We start from the raw sequence: 17,449 nt of genomic DNA on the forward strand, positions 1-17,449 counted from the left end.
AGCAGGACACCATCCCGAGCGGAGACGGGTCAGCAGCGTAGAGATGTTCCCAGCCGATGCACAGGCGAGCGGTCCACCCCGGGTCCCGACTCTGGACAGCCAGCACTTCATCCATGGCCACCGGACCTGTGCCCCCCCCCCCTCAAGGAAAAGGGGAGCAGAGGAGAAAAGAAAAGAAACGGCAGATCAACTGGTCCAACAGGGGGGCTATTTAAAGGCTAGAGTATACAAATGAGTTTTAAGATGGGACTTAAATGCTTCTACTGAGGTAGCATCTCTAATTGTTACCGGGAGGGCATTCCATAGTACTGGAGCCCGAATAGAAAACGCTCTATAGCCCGCAGACTTTTTTTGGGCTCTGGGAATCACTAATAAGCCGGAGTTCTTTGAACGCAGATTTCTTGCCGGGACATATGGTACAATACAATCGACAAGATAGGACGGAGCTAGACCGTGTAGTATTTTATACGTAAGTAGTAAAACCTTAAAGTCACTTCTTAAGTGCACAGGAAGCCAGTGCAGGTGAGCCAGTATAGGCGTAATATGATCAAACTTTCTTGTTCTTGTCAAAAGTCTAGCAGCCGCATTTTGTACCAACTGTAATTTTTTAATGCTAGACATAGGGAGACCCGAAAATAATACGTTACAGTAGTCGAGACGAGACGTAACGAACGCATGAATAATGATCTCAGCGTCGCTAGTGGATAAAATAGAACGAATTTTAGCGATATTACGGAGATGAAAGAAGGCCGTTTTAGTAACACTCTTAATGTGTGATTCAAACGAGAGAGTTGGGTCGAAGATAATACCCAGATTCTTTACTGATAATGGTGGAACAGGGGTGAGTGCGCCTCACAATAAGAAGGTCTGGGGTTTGATCCCCAAGCTCCTGTGAGGAGTTTGCATGTTCTCCCCGTGACTGCATGGGTTCCCTCCGGGTACTGCGGCTTCCTCCCACCTCCAAAGACGTGCACCTGGGGATAGGTTGATTGGCAACACTAAATTGGCCCTAGTGTGTGAATGTGAGTGTGAATGTTGTCTGTCTATCTGTGTTGGCCCTGCGATGAGGTGGCGACTTGTCCAGGGTGTATCTAGCCTTCCACACGAGTCCAGCTGGTATAGACTCCATCAACCCTCGCTATCCCGAGAGGGACAAGCAGTAGAAAATTAATTAATTAACATATACTGTATATATATATATATATATATATATATATATATATACACACACACACAGTTCACACACAATTCTCTTAGCATTCCTTCTATTACAGTGGTTCTCAAACCTTTTTCACAAAGTACCTCCTCAGAAAACACTTGGCTCTCCAAGTACCATCATAATGATCAACAATAAAATACAGTAAAGTATTCATTAAAGACAAGGCAGAGGTTTTATTTCACAAGTATATTTAGCGGGACAAGCGGTACAAAATGGATGGATGGATGTCGATATCATGCTAGGATTTTTTTTCCATATCGCCCAGCTTTACATAGCATCATCAACTTTTAACATCAGGGATTTCTGTTGCGTGTAACCTTAAGTGTTTTTGCAATACAATTGAAAATGCACCATACACGTCTATGTTGCTTTTAAAAAGTGCAAAAAAAAAAGGAATTTCCATCACTATAACTCCAATTACCCAATTAGACCAATAACCGTTTCATATTCTCTGTTTTAGGTGGTGAAGCTCAAGCAGATAGAGCACACTCTGAATGAGAAGAGAATTCTTCAGGCTGTCAACTTTCCTTTTCTGGTGCGGTTAGAGTACTCGTTCAAGGTACGGGAAATTGGATTGTCTGGATTTTTGTTGTTGTTGTTGTCACAAATTCGTATGTTGATGTAGGATCACGAACAGTGGACCTGGTCAACATTTTACACTGTGCCGATTCCCCAGCTGGCCATCCTCCACTTAAAGCTTTATCCACTTAAGCTGTTTGGATGCACCTTAAATGACCTGGGATTGAATACCCTTGATGCCTCAAATAAACCTATTAACAATATGTTTGGACACTCTCTGGTTTTCATGCCTTTTCTGATATTTTATATTTTGCAAAAATATCAAAGCTGGTCTGCAAAAGAATGTCTGGCAATACCATTTATATGATTCCTTAACCCATGAATGAGGCATGGCTCTTTGGTACTGCTGAAGTCACTTGTTGTCAAGTGTGGCCTCTAGTGGCTCATTTTGTGCACTACAATACATGGCCTCTAATAAATAAAGCAATAGCAATATTTATAACATTTTGTTAATGGAAAGGCAAAGCATGAAGATAGGAAACAATTAAATGTAAGAACTCTGATGGTGTAGTGCTGTAGCGGTTTTGGATTCAGTAGCGCATTGGGCGAGACCCCCTTTTTGCGTTGAGCGTATCCACAAATATATATGAATCTTTTTCCTGACTCAGCCTGCTTCGATTGCCATTTTCCCATTTGGCCCTGCATATCTAAAACCGCTACTGCACTCAGCTACCATTTGTGAAGCCAGCCTGGCGATTTCTGCTCAGTGTAGGTGTGAATGTGAGTGTGAATAGTTGTATGTCTATGCAGTATGTGTCCTGTGATATGACTTTTGCCACAAATGCAAATGCTGAGCATCTCTCACACTCCCTTCTGGACAGGACAACACAAACCTCTACATGGTGATGGAGTATGTACCAGGTGGAGAGATGTTTTCCCATTTACGGAGAATTGGCAGATTTAGGTTAGTATTTAATTAAGATTTCCACTGCACAGGTATTCTGTTTGAGCTCTTTCAGATGACACTGGGTTGTGTTGAGGTCAGTTCTTCACAGGTTTGGGCCGAACACTGTGCTGTGTGTATAAACTGTTTTGTATATGTGCTTACGTTCGCAGTGAGCCTCATGCTCGGTTCTACGCTGCTCAAATTGTTCTGACATTTGAGTACCTGCATGCTCTGGACCTGATTTACAGAGACCTGAAACCTGAAAACCTTCTCATAGACCAACAGGGCTACATACAGGTAAGTGCAAGGATACACAACAGGAATGTACAGAAAATAAAATAAATGTGTTTAAATTGTTACGAGTACGATTCTCCCTTCAGTGAAGGCAGGCATGTGATTTTTCCGTCTATAGTCGGAAATCCGTAATTTTTATCTCTGTAAAAATATAAAAAAATATTTTCCGTTTTTCTTCATTTTTTCCGACATACAATGTGCGTTAAAGGTGCCATATGTCCCTCCTTCTCCGGCCCGGCTGCACCAAATGATAATATAAATACATTTAATAAAGTCAAATACAAATAAGGCAACAAGAGAAGTATCCTACACTTACCTTTTGTAAAGTAAATCTGAACAGCTGATATGGGCATCTACATCAACTATATGATTTGCCTGAGAAGCTGGACATGACAAAAATAAATAAAAATTTTAAAAAGGTGCCATATGTAGTAATGTGGCCAGAAATGGTACTGCAATCACGGTCAAAATTATGTAGTCCCTTCCCACTCTCCATGACTAAGGTTGCCAGATACGCAGTTGAATCCGAGTCCTACTCCAAGAAACTTCAAATGGCAATCGACGAGTGCTACGCTGTAGGTTTCTCTTGTTTATGCTTCTTGTGAGATGGTTTACTAAGTAACTATGTTGCTTTTCACTGATGTCGATTAACCAAATGTATTTGTAAAGTTACGCAGCAATATTTCCGTCGGGAGTCGGGACAGATTGTTGGCATTACCCTGCCTAAATGTCTAGTTTGACCGCACTGACCACCATTGGAATAATTATATATAATAATATATTATATATCGCATAGGCCTACTTTGATGGCAAGTCAAGGCCAACAGTAAAATTACCGCCACATTTCGTTCAGCATAACTCCATGTTGCATCCAACCTGACATTGTCTTCCATTTACACACATCACCATCTTTCAGTGCAGAGTGCAGTTCTATGAGCCAACCCACGTTACGCAAAAACCACGTTACGCATAAATCATATAGCCTACTACCATGTCAATACACAAAGTAGAATATCATTACATTTAATGCATTATATAGTACCAAGCAAACACCACCCCATATGTGTTTGATGCACATACAGTACCAGAAACCGCAATTAGCCATGCTAATGTTGGAACGCATTTCCTCAGCATATCTGCATATTGAGAACAAAAAAGGCACTGACACTACCCATATCCACATAGGTTTTATTTGTCGAAAATATACTTTTCCCTTTCAGTTGGATGACACATCGATATACAGGCTAACGGGCATATATTTCCCCCGTTAGCCTCTATGTCGAGATGTCATTGACCTGGCTAGCATGCTAAGCATTCGTTGCACGAACATACTAGATTTGTTAGACAAGATCATAGACTGTATTAAACAATATAGTTTACATACGGAATGTCCATTTCCATTTATTACAAGTAATAAGAAAACGTAAATGCCTTTTACATTTACTAAGGTGTGTAATGTTTAGTAACTTTACCAGTGGCAGTAGCTCGACGAAGAGGGCGGTGCGTAACTGGCAACCTGGATGTGACACACTCACAAACTTTTTATGTGGCTAACGGTAGAGGGCGGGGCATCGAAATGAAAACAACAACAATATTTCGGGGCTGTAAATCCAATTTTGAAATGAGCATATCCCGGCTGAACTACCGTTATCAGTTATAGAGTTGTTCGAAAAGAACATGATTTATTAATGCCTTTTGACATATCAGGGCCATTTAATGATGACTTGACATGAAATTATTACCGTATTTTTCGAAGTATAAGTCGCACCGGAGTATAAGTCGCACCTGCCGGAAATGCATAATAAAGAAGGAAAAAAACATATATAAGTCGCACTGGAGCCCGGCCAAACTATGAAAAAAACTGCGACTTATAGTCCGAGAAATACGGTACATATGGCACCTTTAAAATCTTGATCCGTCTCTTTGCCATACCTGCCAACAACTATGGTTTTTCTGTAATGAGTATGGTTTTTGATAATCCAGTGGTAAAAACTACGGTTTTCTATTAAAAACGATTAACTTAAAAATCAAAGCTACATAGAAAAGCTACTCCATGGGCTGGGGACAAAATATATACACCGCACTGGACCTGCGGCCCCCAGACCCCCGGCTTATTTTCAGTCTTTTTCATTAAGTTCAAATCACATGCCTGAGTGAAGGATAATACCATACTTTCCAGGGTATCGAGTGCAGCACCCACCACATTTTAGAATAAATAAATATTTTCACATATACTGTATTTGCCGCACCGGACCATAAGCCGCAGATACATATTGGTACGAAATATTTTGTAAATGTTTATTTACATACCTACATGTGCATTTACATACCTTATGCTGGTCATAGTGGGTCCATTCAATATGGGCCCACTAGCTGCAGAAACGAGCTCTCCAATCAGTTATACAGACTCAATAATTTAGCAGTGACGTTTTGGTGAATTGACACACTGAAACAATACAAAAAGAATGCCATTGTAAGTTAATAATACTAACACAGACACTTATCAACATATTAGTATATTCTCTAATGCTAATGAGGTTATCTTGATTACATTATGATAGCACGTACAAACTTGCATCAAAACACTCCTACAGACATCACACATTGGACGGTTTAGTAAGCATGAATTGTTTTAGTTACATTGTAAAACTTACAAATGTTGCTTGTAATGATGAATAAAGTATTGTTTTGAGCAGAAGCGCTATAAACGAATAGTTGACGAAACGGGAAGTACATTTCCAACTCGCAGCACCTGCATTGAGCGAACTCATCCAAAAGATAGCACATACCAAAACACACTTTTTCAGTGTTTCTTTCCATGTTTTATGAAAACGATGTATTCAATACAAATCATTATGGCCATTATCGAAATAAAAAATCCATAAATTTGCCGCACCGTTTTATATGCTGCAGGTTTAAAGCACAGGAAAGAAGTAGCAGCGTATATTTGGGAAACTACGGTATATGATTCTGATGTATTATTAAATCATTTAAATGAACAAGCCGTCACATTGCATCCAGTATCAAAAGTGGTATGTAGCCAATTCTAATATCCAGTCGTGAATTGTTTTTTCAAATGACTTCATATGTAATTTCCCGAGCGTTTATTAATAGAACAGACACCCACAAGACCTGAATTATAAATCACGACAAAATATTAAGCTCTAAAATGCCGGTGGAATTTCCAGTGTATCCAGCAAAATAATGGTAGCTTTGTGCATTTACTGTAGAAGCTTATCGTCTGCCTTGCACAGAAATCGTGTTTTGTTCTAAAATCGGAGATAACTGACGCACCCACACAACAGTGATGATGAGTACTCCAGTTGCAACGGTTCACAAAATCCACGCTTCGGATCTTATCACGGTTTTGTGACACGCTTTTGGGTTCGGTTAGGTGCACATTATTCTTTTTACCACCGCAGAATACCATATACCCCATTAATGCACTATTTCAATTTATCAGATGTGGTTCTTACAAATTATCTTATAGAATACAACTTAGAAATGGTTCCTAAAGCGATGACCCCTGAAGTAGTGTAAACAAAAAAAATAGCTGTACTATCTTTATAACCACATTATGTACAGAACATGAAATGAAGCACACTCTTTATCAGCACTTTGATTGAAGGTGTCATAGTATGATTTTTCTATATTTAAAACACTTCTTTGTGGTCTACATAACATGTAATGGTGGTTCTGTGGTCAAAACTTTGCATAGATTTTGTTTTCCAAACCATCTTCAAACCGCTTTCTGACCGTCTCTTCAGGATTTGCCGTTTTGTTTGCCATTTTTTAGAGCGTCCATACTGATTCTATGGACAGTTATAGGTTAGAATTATACGTTGCTTTGTATTAGAAATGACAGCAGCGTAGGATGCATGTGCATGTACAAGCCAGTCTGCCCCACAACAAGAGGATAGACAAAAAGAAGGAATTTAATGACTACAATGGCGGACTTGCGCGAAGCTCTTCAGGTATAACTTTACCATTTTTGTAGATATCCGCTGATGTCACCAATGAGAAAAAAATTGTCACAAATTACAAACGGTTTGTTTGGAGGAAGTATGAAGGGAGGCAAGATTGTTTTATAAATATCTCTGCAATCCCTCCATGGTTTGATTTCAAATTTCCGAGACTTATGTAGAGCTCAAATACACAGAAGTAGGTACCAATAGGAAAGAAAAGTTGGTTTTGCATGACAGGGCACCTTTAATACAAGTACCGATAATGCCACTTGACAAGACTCCATGCTAACTTGAGTGTGGCCATGTGTGGAAGTATCTCAGAATGTGTCATTCATTCTCTTTCCCCTACTTAAGTTATTGCTCTTTTCCCCTCAAAGGTGACAGATTTTGGCTTTGCCAAGCGTGTTAAGGGCAGGACCTGGACACTGTGTGGCACTCCAGAATATCTGGCCCCCGAAATCATTCTCAGCAAGGTAAACCACTACATACAGTATATTTGTATTACTCTTACATGCTTACATGCTTATCAGATGTATACTTTTAGATTAGGTGAAATCATAACTCCTTAATATATATATATATATATATATATATATATATATATATATATATATATATATATATATATATATAAAAACTTGTCCAGGGTGTACCCCGCCTTCCGCCCGATTGTAGCTGAGATAGGCTCCAGCGCCCCCCGCGACCCCAAAGGGAATAAGCGGTAGAAGATGGATGGATGGATGGACTTAAGGCTAATACAAAAAAGGGATTTTTAGAAATGTTGGCCAACTGAAAAGTATGAAAAATGAAAATGTTGGAACTTGAAATCTCCATCTCCATAGAGCAGGTCAGCAGCAGGAAGCATGAAGTGCTCTAAAACTTGCTGTTAGACGGCTGCGTTGACCCTGGATCTCAGGAAACAGAGTGGACCGACACCAGCAGATGACATGGCACCCCAAACCATCACTGATGGTGGAAACTTTACACTAGACTTCAGGCAACGTGGATCCTGTGCCTCTCCTGTCTTCCTCCAGACTCTGGGACCTCGATTTCCAAAGGAAATGCAAAATTTGCATGGTTGGGTGATGGTTTGGGGTGCCATGTCATCTGCTGGTGTCGGTCCACTCTGTTTCCTGAGATCCAGGGTCAACGCAGCCGTCTACCAGCAAGTTTTAGAGCACTTCATGCTTCCTGCTGCTGACCTGCTCTATGGAGATGGAGATTTCAAGTTCCAACAGGACTTGGCGCCTGCACACAGCGCAAAATCTACCCGTACCTGGTTTACGGACCATGGTATTTCTGTTCTAAATTGGCCCGCCAACTCCCCTGACCTTAGCCCCATAGAAAATCTGTGGGGTATTGTGAAAAGGAAGATGCAGAATGCCAGACCCAAAAACGCAGAAGAGTTGAAGGCCACTATCAGAGCAACCTGGGCTCTCATAACACCTGAGCAGTGCCAGAAACTCATCGACTCCATGCCACGCCGCATTAACGCAGTAATTGAGGCAAAAGGAGCTCCAACCAAGTATTGAGTATTGTACATGCTCATATTTTTCATTTTCATACTTTTCAGTTGGCCAACATTTCTAAAAATCCCTTTTTTGTATTAGCCTTAAGTAATATTCTAATTTTGTGACACACGGAATTTTGGATTTTCATTTGTTGCCACTTCAAATCATCAAAATTAAATGAAATAAACATTTGAATGCATCAGTCTGTGTGCAATGAATAAATATAATGTACAAGTTACACCTTTTGAATGCAATTACTGAAATAAATCAAGTTTTTCAAAATATTCTAATTTACTGGCTTTTACCTGTGTATATATATATATATATATATATATATATATATATATCAAGGGATTATTTTTTAAATTAGATTAAAGACACATCAAACCTGTGATTAATCCCGGGTTATTATTTGCTTGCATAAATAATATTTGCTGAAGAAAATACCCCAATATTTGGGTACAAATGCAATTTGGTAGTCTGTCATGCAGGAATTTTTTTTAAATGTTTTACTGAACTGCAAGTCATTGATTTTCTCAAAACGTGGTGAAAATAAGAACAGTAAAAATTAAGTGCACATTTTAAAAGTCTGTACAGTTTGCAATAATCTTGCAAACAAGGTACATTTACTAATCGATAAAGTAGTAAATACACTCATAAACAACTTAACATAGTGCACCATTTACTCTTCTTTAGTTTAAACAGTTGTTTGAACAAGCAAGTTTGTTTACCTTTTTCAGATGACAATGATGATCTCTTTTTTTGGTAAAATGCAACCCCTGCTCTCCGTGATTACGGTACTTACAGATGTCCAACGTTCTCCAGGAAGCAAGATAAATTCACATTCAGTCTGTAGTTGCAAGTTGATGCTCTTGTTTGTGTTGTACAGTTGGTTTACCCTTGATGTAATTGTGCCTCTCCAAGGTATTGTACGACAGATCAGCTGTAGTGATATGAATAACATCTTCTTGCAGGACTTGGTCTTCTCAGATGTTAGGTGTCATTCATGCAGTGGCTGTCTGTTTAGCAAAGGCATATGTTTAACTTAACTACTACTTTAGTTGATAACATTAGAATATATATATATATATATATATATATATATATATATATATATATATATATATATATATATATATATATATATATATATTAGAGATGCGCGGTTTGCGGGCACAACCGCGGAGTCCGCGGATTATCCGCGGATCGGGCGGATGAAATTAAAAAAAATTAGATTTTATCCGCGGGTCGGGTCGGGTCGGGTGGTTCAAATTATAAAAAAAAATTAGATTTTAAATAGATTCAGGCGGGTGGCAGTTAAACCAATTCGGAAATATATATACATAGTTAAATGGTGTTACCCACATACGAAAAACGAGCAGGCACCTGCAGCATATGCCACAACAGAAGAAAAAAAAAAAAAGAGATGGACACTTTTACGGAGCGGAGAAGGGACGCCTCGCCGGGGTCCGGGACCGAGGCCCCTTCCCCCGAGAGGGCCCCACCGGGAGCCGTAGCTGGGGCGATCCGCGAGAAGGGCCCGACGCACGTCCAGGGTCACCACCGCGCCCACCGCACCGACACCCCGCCTAGTCCGCCTTCGCCGCGGCCGGCGTCACGCGCAGCAGGTAAGCAGCTTACCTGCCCGCCACCCCCGTGGCCGGGGGCTCGTAACAGGGGTCACTCCGCGCGCTCCGCCCGCGCAGCTTACCTGCCCGCCACCCCTGTTGCCGGGGGCGCGTAACAGGGGTCACTCTGCGCGCAGTGCGCTCACGAAAGGGGTGGGGCTCACCCTGGTTGATATAGACAGCAGCTAGGACGGTGGCCATGGAAGTTGGAACCCGCTAAGGAGTGTGTAACAACCCACCTGCCGAATCAACTAGCCCTGAAAATGGATGGCGCTGGAGCGTCGGGCCCATATACCCGGCCGTCGCCGTCAGCGAGACGCGCTTGGAGGTGCGCTCAGCGCGGCTCCCATATGATTGCGCACTGGTGTGCGTCTGGGTCGTGACAGCGTGGCACGCGAATGTCTGTGCTGCATTGGATCAGTCTCCTTTCTTTAACAGGCAAAAGCTTTATAACCTCACTAATGCCTTGCATCGTCTATATTAGATATATAACAACGGGCGGGTGCGGGCGGATGGCGGGCGGATGCGGTTCTGATCAATTGTTAGATCGGGTGGATTGCGGATGGTTGACGACTTTCTGATGCGGTTGCGGATGAAATAATTGCCTATCCGCGCATCTCTAATATATATATATATATATATAAAACTGTATATACAACTATATATGTAACTTTATGCATATATATCTATACATACATAGTTATACTGTCTATATAGATGACAACACTCCTACAGACATTACACTTGGGACGGTTTAGTAAGTATCAATCGTTGTAGTTATAATTTAAAACTTACAAACGTTGCTTGGAGTGATGAATGAAGAATCCTTTCAAGCAGAAACACTATGGACACTTTTACTTCCGGTTCAAGGCAATAAAACAGGAAGTGCATTTTCAACCCACAGGACCTGCAGTGAGCAAACTCGTCCAAAAGATGGCATCATAGCACAAACATTACCACAACTTTTCAGCGTTTCTGCTTGTGTTTAATGAAAAATATTGAACACAAAGCTCTATGGTCAACTTGGTAGCGGAAAAAAATCCATAAATTAAGTGTGCCGTCTTATAAGCCGCATAATTTAAAGCGTAGGAAAACAGTAGAGGCTTATAGTTCGGAATTGATGGTAGTTAAAGTGTAAGGAACGGAACTTCAATGTTCGTAGACCCAGGACCACCTGTACTTAAAGAAGGATTTGCTCCCTTTCCATTTGCTGTCTTTGAACTCATGGTGGCCAAGGAGCTTCTAACCAACTGTTTTGGGAATGCTTTTACCTGTGGGTAAGACATATCATCATTACAAGCTTGTCCTTTTCTGACTATTAGGGGTATAACAAGGCAGTGGACTGGTGGGCGCTAGGCGTATTGGTCTATGAGATGGCAGCAGGGTACCCCCCTTTCTTTGCTGACCAGCCTATTCAGATCTATGAGAAGATTGTATCAGGGAAGGTAAGGTTCACCCTTTGACACATCCTTTATATTTTCTGTAGACACATTTGTTAGCATGGTTTTACAAATGTATTCAAGTGTCTCTGACAATAGCAGGATAAATCCCTTTATTAATTAATTTGGTGGTCTAGTGGTGGATTCCCCTGACTTCTGTTGCAGGCAGTGTGGGTTCAGTCCCCACTCAGTGACAGTGCGAATAAGAGAGTGAACGGTTGTTGTCGCTATGTGTGCCTTGTGATTGACTGGCGATCAGTCCAGGACTCCATGGTGTAGACCCACCTTGAGCCCAACGTCAGCTGTCTGTAGCTGATGACTGTTAATATGAGAAAAAGAGTTCTGCCACAGCTTCAGGGGGTCCAATTATGCAAAACCAACGTTTCTTACCTGTTGGTACCTGTTTTTGTCTATTTGGAATCCACATATGTCAAGAAAATGTGAAATCAAACCATAGAGGCATGGCGGAGATATTTATAAAACAATCTTGCCTTCTTTCAAACTTTCCTCCAAACGACCCGTTTGAAATGTAAGACTTTAGTGACGTATTTTGCCTTAGTTACGTCAGCGGCTATCTCCATATATGGTAGAGGTTTACCTGCAGAGCTTTGCGCCAGTCCGCCAATTTTATTCAGTTGTAGTCCAAAATTGTAGTCAATAAGTTCATTATTTTTCACTATCCTCTTGTTGTGGGCCAGACTGGCTCGTACTTGCACATGCATGCTAAAATCCCCCGCTGTTGCCATTTCTAATAAAAAGGAGCGTATAGTTCTAATAGGGTTGCGTGGTAAAACAATATCGATATATATATTGCGATAGACACGTAATTGATATCAATTTTAAAAAAAGCGTTCAATAAAACGTTTGATTTTTTTTGTCTGTCGGAAGAAACCGTAAGTTGTGAAGCAAGGTTGGTTGCATAAACAAAGGCGCTCGCTCTTCGGTAACCAAGCAAAGCAGGAAGTGATCACTGATCACTGGGAGTGACATGCTAACAGCCAATCAGGTAGCAGTATCAACTATCACATTTGGTTGCGCCATCTTGTTGTCTCGCGGTTGATTCTTTGTATCAAGTGAGAAGAGAAATTAAAAATGAGTGCTGCAGAGGGCAAGGAAATTGTGGATAAAACAGTAAAAACTCACCTCAACAGTATGGCAGTTTTTTGGATTTGTTTTAAAACGGACCATAGTCAGACCAATGTGGTCTGTAAATGATACCGAGACCGGTAATACCACACCACCTTAGCTGCGCTCACCCTTTAGGGCACAGCTGTAACTTCCTGGCACGAAACCAACACAACATAGTTCTTCTTACATTTACATTTTCACACTTTCCACTATTTTGATACACTTTATTAAGCATTTCTTATGTATTCCTTATTTTTGCGCGTTCATTTTAAGAAGTTTTGTTCAGAGCAATTTGTTATTCTTTTAGCAACACCTGTGTGTTTATTCCCGTACCTGACGGTTTCGGCTACAACTGTCACGGGATGTTGCTGTGACGTATCTGGTCAGCTGATTTGAACAGTTTTTGGCGCTGTCTTCCTACTTGTAGTAGTTCGGGCGGCGCGCTTCGCTGTTTAAATCAGCTGACCAGACACATCACAGCAACACATCACGTGACAGTCTCTGAGAAAGACAACAGTTGTAGCTGAAACCGTCAGGTACGGAAATAAACACAGAGGTGTGGCTATAAGAATAACAAATTGTTAATTATTTGAAGACCTAATGAACCCATTTGAGTTTTGTTAAGTGTACAAAGTAATTTTATAATTTTGTTTACATTGATTGTTTGAGATTTTTCCATGGTTATGTTGACATATTTCTTTTCTTTTCTGCCTTAATGGCTGAGGGGATTATAATCAGAGGAAGGTAACATTTTAAATAAAATTGCTTACATTTAATTCAGTTTTTTCTTGGTCCTTATTTTCTATAGGTCATTAAAAATATCAATAACTATCGATATCGACCAATATAAAACACTTTCTGTATATCATAATAGAGTTTTTAGTCGTATCGCCCTAAATTACTGTATATCCGTCTGTAGGCTTCATATGGACGCGATAAAAATGTACAGCATGGCTGACGGGGTGGGAGCGTGGTCGGAGGGAGCTTGGCCAAAGGAGGACTTCGGCACTTAAATAAGAATGCCCACAAAACGCCGGTCAGAAAGTGGCTTGAAGATGGTCTGTAAAACATAATTTATGCAAAATGTTGACCAAAGAACCACCATTATATGTTATGTAGACCACAAGGAAAGGTTTTATAATACAACTCCTAAGTGTTCTTGGTAATCCTAAACGCAAAAAGCACAGGATTTGAAAAAATCTAACAAAATACCATATATTTTGGACAATACGGCGCACCGGATTATAAAGTGCACTGCCAATGAGCGGTTCTATTCAGGTCTATTTTCATACAAAAGGAGCACCGGATTATAAGGCGCATCAAAGGGGTCATATTATGATTTTTTTTTTCTACACTTCCTTGTGGTCTACACAACATGTAATGGTGGTTCTTTGGTCAAAATGTTGCATAGATTTGGTTTTACAGACCATCATCAGTCCACTTTCTGACCGTCTCTTCAGGATGTGTCGTTTTGTGCGCGGTGCCCACTTTGACTGCGTCTTCTCACCGTCATCTTTGTTGTACCGATAGTTTTTAGCGCTTCTATAGTGACTACTAACAGATATAAATTAGAACTGTAAGTTAAAGTACCAATGATTGTCACACACACACTAGGTGTGGCGAAATTATTCTCTGCATTTGACCCATCACCCTTGATCACCCCCTGGGAGGTGAGGGGAGCAGTAAGCAGCAGCGGTGGCCGCGCCCGGGAATAATTTTTGGTGATTTAACCCCCAATTCCAACCCTTGATGCTGAGTGTCAAGCAAAGAGGTAATGGGTCTCATTTTTATAGTCTTTGGTATGACTCGGCCGGGGTTTGAACTCACAACCTACCGATCTCAGGGCGGACACTCTTAACCACAAGGCCACTGTACACTACTTTATAGTAGAAATGGCAACAGCGGAGGATGAATGCCCCACAACAAGCGGATAGAGAAAAAGAGGGACCTTACTGACTACGACGCGGACTACAATGGCGGACGCGTGCAAGTTCTTCGGATCCAAAATACACATCAGCAGGTACCAATATGAAAGAAAAGTTGGTTTTGCATAATATTGCAAAACAAAACGGCAGATAATATGTCTCCGAATAGGTGCCATTTTGGGGTCCTTACACACACACCATAATAATTCCCTTATCTTGAAGTACAGTAAGTCTGATGCTCCGTGTTCCATCAAGCGGTGCGGCTTCATAGGTTACCAAAGTCATACTAAAACATTCTGACAGATTTTTGATGTTCTATATTTTAAAAGAAACAAAGGTTTGGTGTTGCTTGCTAGAGTCATTCATTGAACAGGCGTCAACCTGCAGTCCACATGTATCTCTTATGTGTGTCTGCCATCTACTGGTCACATTTATCATTACACCATGTACCACCGGGGAATAGGGTGCACTGTATGCTTTAAATTTGGTTTTGTTTGTGTTTTAGATGTAGAAAAAAAATCATGATATGACCCCTTTAACAAATACATTTGTTAAAGGGGTTAATGCTCTCCAACTCTGGGCTGTGAATCTTTGGGTGTACCACGATTCGATTCAATATCGATTCTTGGGGTCACGATTCGATTCAAAATCGATTTTTTTTTTTCAATTCAACACGATTCTTGATTCAAAAACAATTTTTTTCCCGATTCAAAACGATTCTCTATTCATTCAATACATAGGATTTCAGCAGGATCTACCCCAGTCTGCTTACATGCAAGCAGAGTAGTAGATTTTTGCAAAAAGCTTTTATAATTGTAAAGGACAATGTTTTATCAACTGATTGCAATAATGTAAATTTGTTTTAACTATTAAATGAACCAAAAATATGACTTATTTTATCTTTGTGAAAATATTGGACACAGCCTGTTGTCAAGCTTATGAGATGTGATGCAAGTGTAAGCCACTGTGACACTATTGTTCTTTTTTTATTTTTATATATGTCTAATGATAATGTCAATGAGGGATTTTTAATCACTGCTATGTTGAAATTGTAACTAATATTGATACTATTGTTGATAATATTCATTTTTGTTTCACTACTTCTGTGTCGTGTCTGTGTCTCCTGTCAATTGCTCTGTTTATTGCAGTTCTGAGTGTTGCTGGGTCGGGTTTGGTTTTGGAATTGGATTGCATTGTTTTGGTATTGCTGTGTATTGTTTTGCTGGATTGATTAATTTAAATAAAAAAATAAAAAAATTAAATTAAATAAAAAAATCGATTTAAAAAAAATGAGAATCGATTCTGAATCGCACAACGTGAGAATCGCGATTCGAATTCGAATCGATTTTTCCCACACCCCTACTATGAAGACATTCCCAATTGCTTGAAAAACAGCACATTTACTGTTTGCCTTAGGTGCGTTTCCCGTCTCACTTCAGCTCAGACTTGAAGGACCTTCTGAGGAACCTGTTACAGGTAAAAGTGCTGCAGCTGTTTTAATGACACACACGAAGTATAACGGAGGAACTGTGTCAACATTTCCTTAAGGTTGACCTAACAAAACGCTATGGGAACCTCAAGAACGGGGTCAACGACATCAAAGGACACAAGTGGTTTTCAACCACCGACTGGATCGCCATTTACCAGAAGAAGGTGCGTGCCTTTTCTTTTGTCCGTGTCGCACATCTCGTGTGCGCCACATACGGAACTTGTCGTCGCGTTTGTCTGCAGGTGGAAGCTCCGTTCGTCCCCAAGTTTAAGGGACCGGGCGACACCAGCAACTTTGACGACTACGAGGAGGAGGAGATTCGCATTTCCTTCAATGAGAAATGTGCCAAGGAGTTTGCGGAGTTCTAGAGCGAGTGAGTGAACGAGGGAGGGAGTCCGTAAGGGAGTCAGAGCACGGCTGGTCAAAGTGGGAGATGTAAGGAGGAGCGTTACCGTCTCCCGTCACAATCACAAGCACCAGCTGCAAAAAGAGGGGATGACGAGCAAAGGGGGACTGATAACCAGCAGTGTTGCCTTTTTCTGTTCTACTTTCTTTTGCTCTCTGTTCGGATCCATTTATAACGCAGGTGTGCTTCAAATTCACAGGTGTGGCGAACTGCTCTTGTTGAGACGTTTCCTCCCTGCTGGTATTGTTTCTTCATTCACCTTCACCAAAACTGTTTGTCCGAATCCAACCTTTCGTTCGTCACAGGTGAAGCCCACTGAGACTGAATTGTTGAATTCACATTGATATTTGGCTGGCCTGCTCTCTCTCCCCGCCAAGCGAACAAGGTTTTCAAGTAAACACTCAACTCACTCACAGACAAACATTCAGCTTGAATGGCTTTATGATTTTGAAACTGGTCTTTCCCTTCCCTCCCCTCCCCCTCCCCCTCGTACTATGTATGCTTTTCTATTGACCGGCAATAGGAAAACAACGCATATGATGCCGTCCGACAGGAAAGTCACTTAAGTGTCAGTATTTATTCTCATTGTTAGCATAGCAAGACTTTGCCCATCTCCTTTTAATGTTTTAAACGTGTCTCTGCTGATATCGAGTCACGCTAACACAAACAAGCGTGGGCAAGGCAATGGAACATTTCTGTCTTAATGGTGGAAGGTAACACCGTCACATAATGGTATCTCAGGTTCGAACATATCACTCAGTGGGGACATTCGACTAATGACATGGTAATTTCAAGTTCTGGTTAGAGTTAAAAAGGAACAAAAGGGAATTTTTAGATATTTGATTAGCGTCTTCCACAGTTTTGCCCTTCCATTTGGTTTTTGTGACTGGACAAAAGCCTCAGAGCTCACCTACTGGCAATGTTGGTTCTGCATGTTTAGCCCCGTAAGAGATCGTCTGAGGCAGATTACCTCAAACTGC

General features: G+C 40.9%; 1 protein-coding gene across 2 annotated transcripts in view; it reads left to right on the forward strand.

Moving 5' to 3' along the window:
- Window positions 1-17,449, forward strand: part of prkacab (protein kinase, cAMP-dependent, catalytic, alpha, genome duplicate b) — a 44,029-nt gene that overhangs the window by 26,050 nt on the left and 530 nt on the right. The window contains exons 4-12 of one of the 2 annotated variants that reach the window (XM_061988108.2): window positions 1,680-1,778; window positions 2,620-2,702; window positions 2,855-2,981; window positions 7,321-7,416; window positions 11,405-11,527; window positions 15,991-16,050; window positions 16,123-16,227; window positions 16,306-16,436; window positions 16,669-17,449. The exon at window positions 16,669-17,449 is cut by the window's right edge and continues 530 nt beyond it. In XM_061988108.2, the coding sequence (XP_061844092.1) occupies window positions 1,680-1,778; window positions 2,620-2,702; window positions 2,855-2,981; window positions 7,321-7,416; window positions 11,405-11,527; window positions 15,991-16,050; window positions 16,123-16,227; window positions 16,306-16,431 (819 nt within the window). In that variant the 3' untranslated portion in view covers window positions 16,432-16,436; window positions 16,669-17,449. Of the gene's footprint in view, window positions 1-1,679; window positions 1,779-2,619; window positions 2,703-2,854; window positions 2,982-7,320; window positions 7,417-11,404; window positions 11,528-15,990; window positions 16,051-16,122; window positions 16,228-16,305 lie in introns of both variants that reach the window. The other variant, XM_061988107.2, reaches the window with a different exon arrangement.

Source organism: Nerophis lumbriciformis, linkage group LG27, assembly GCF_033978685.3.
Source record: "Nerophis lumbriciformis linkage group LG27, RoL_Nlum_v2.1, whole genome shotgun sequence".
In the NCBI taxonomy this organism is placed as follows: Eukaryota; Metazoa; Chordata; class Actinopteri; order Syngnathiformes; family Syngnathidae; genus Nerophis; species Nerophis lumbriciformis.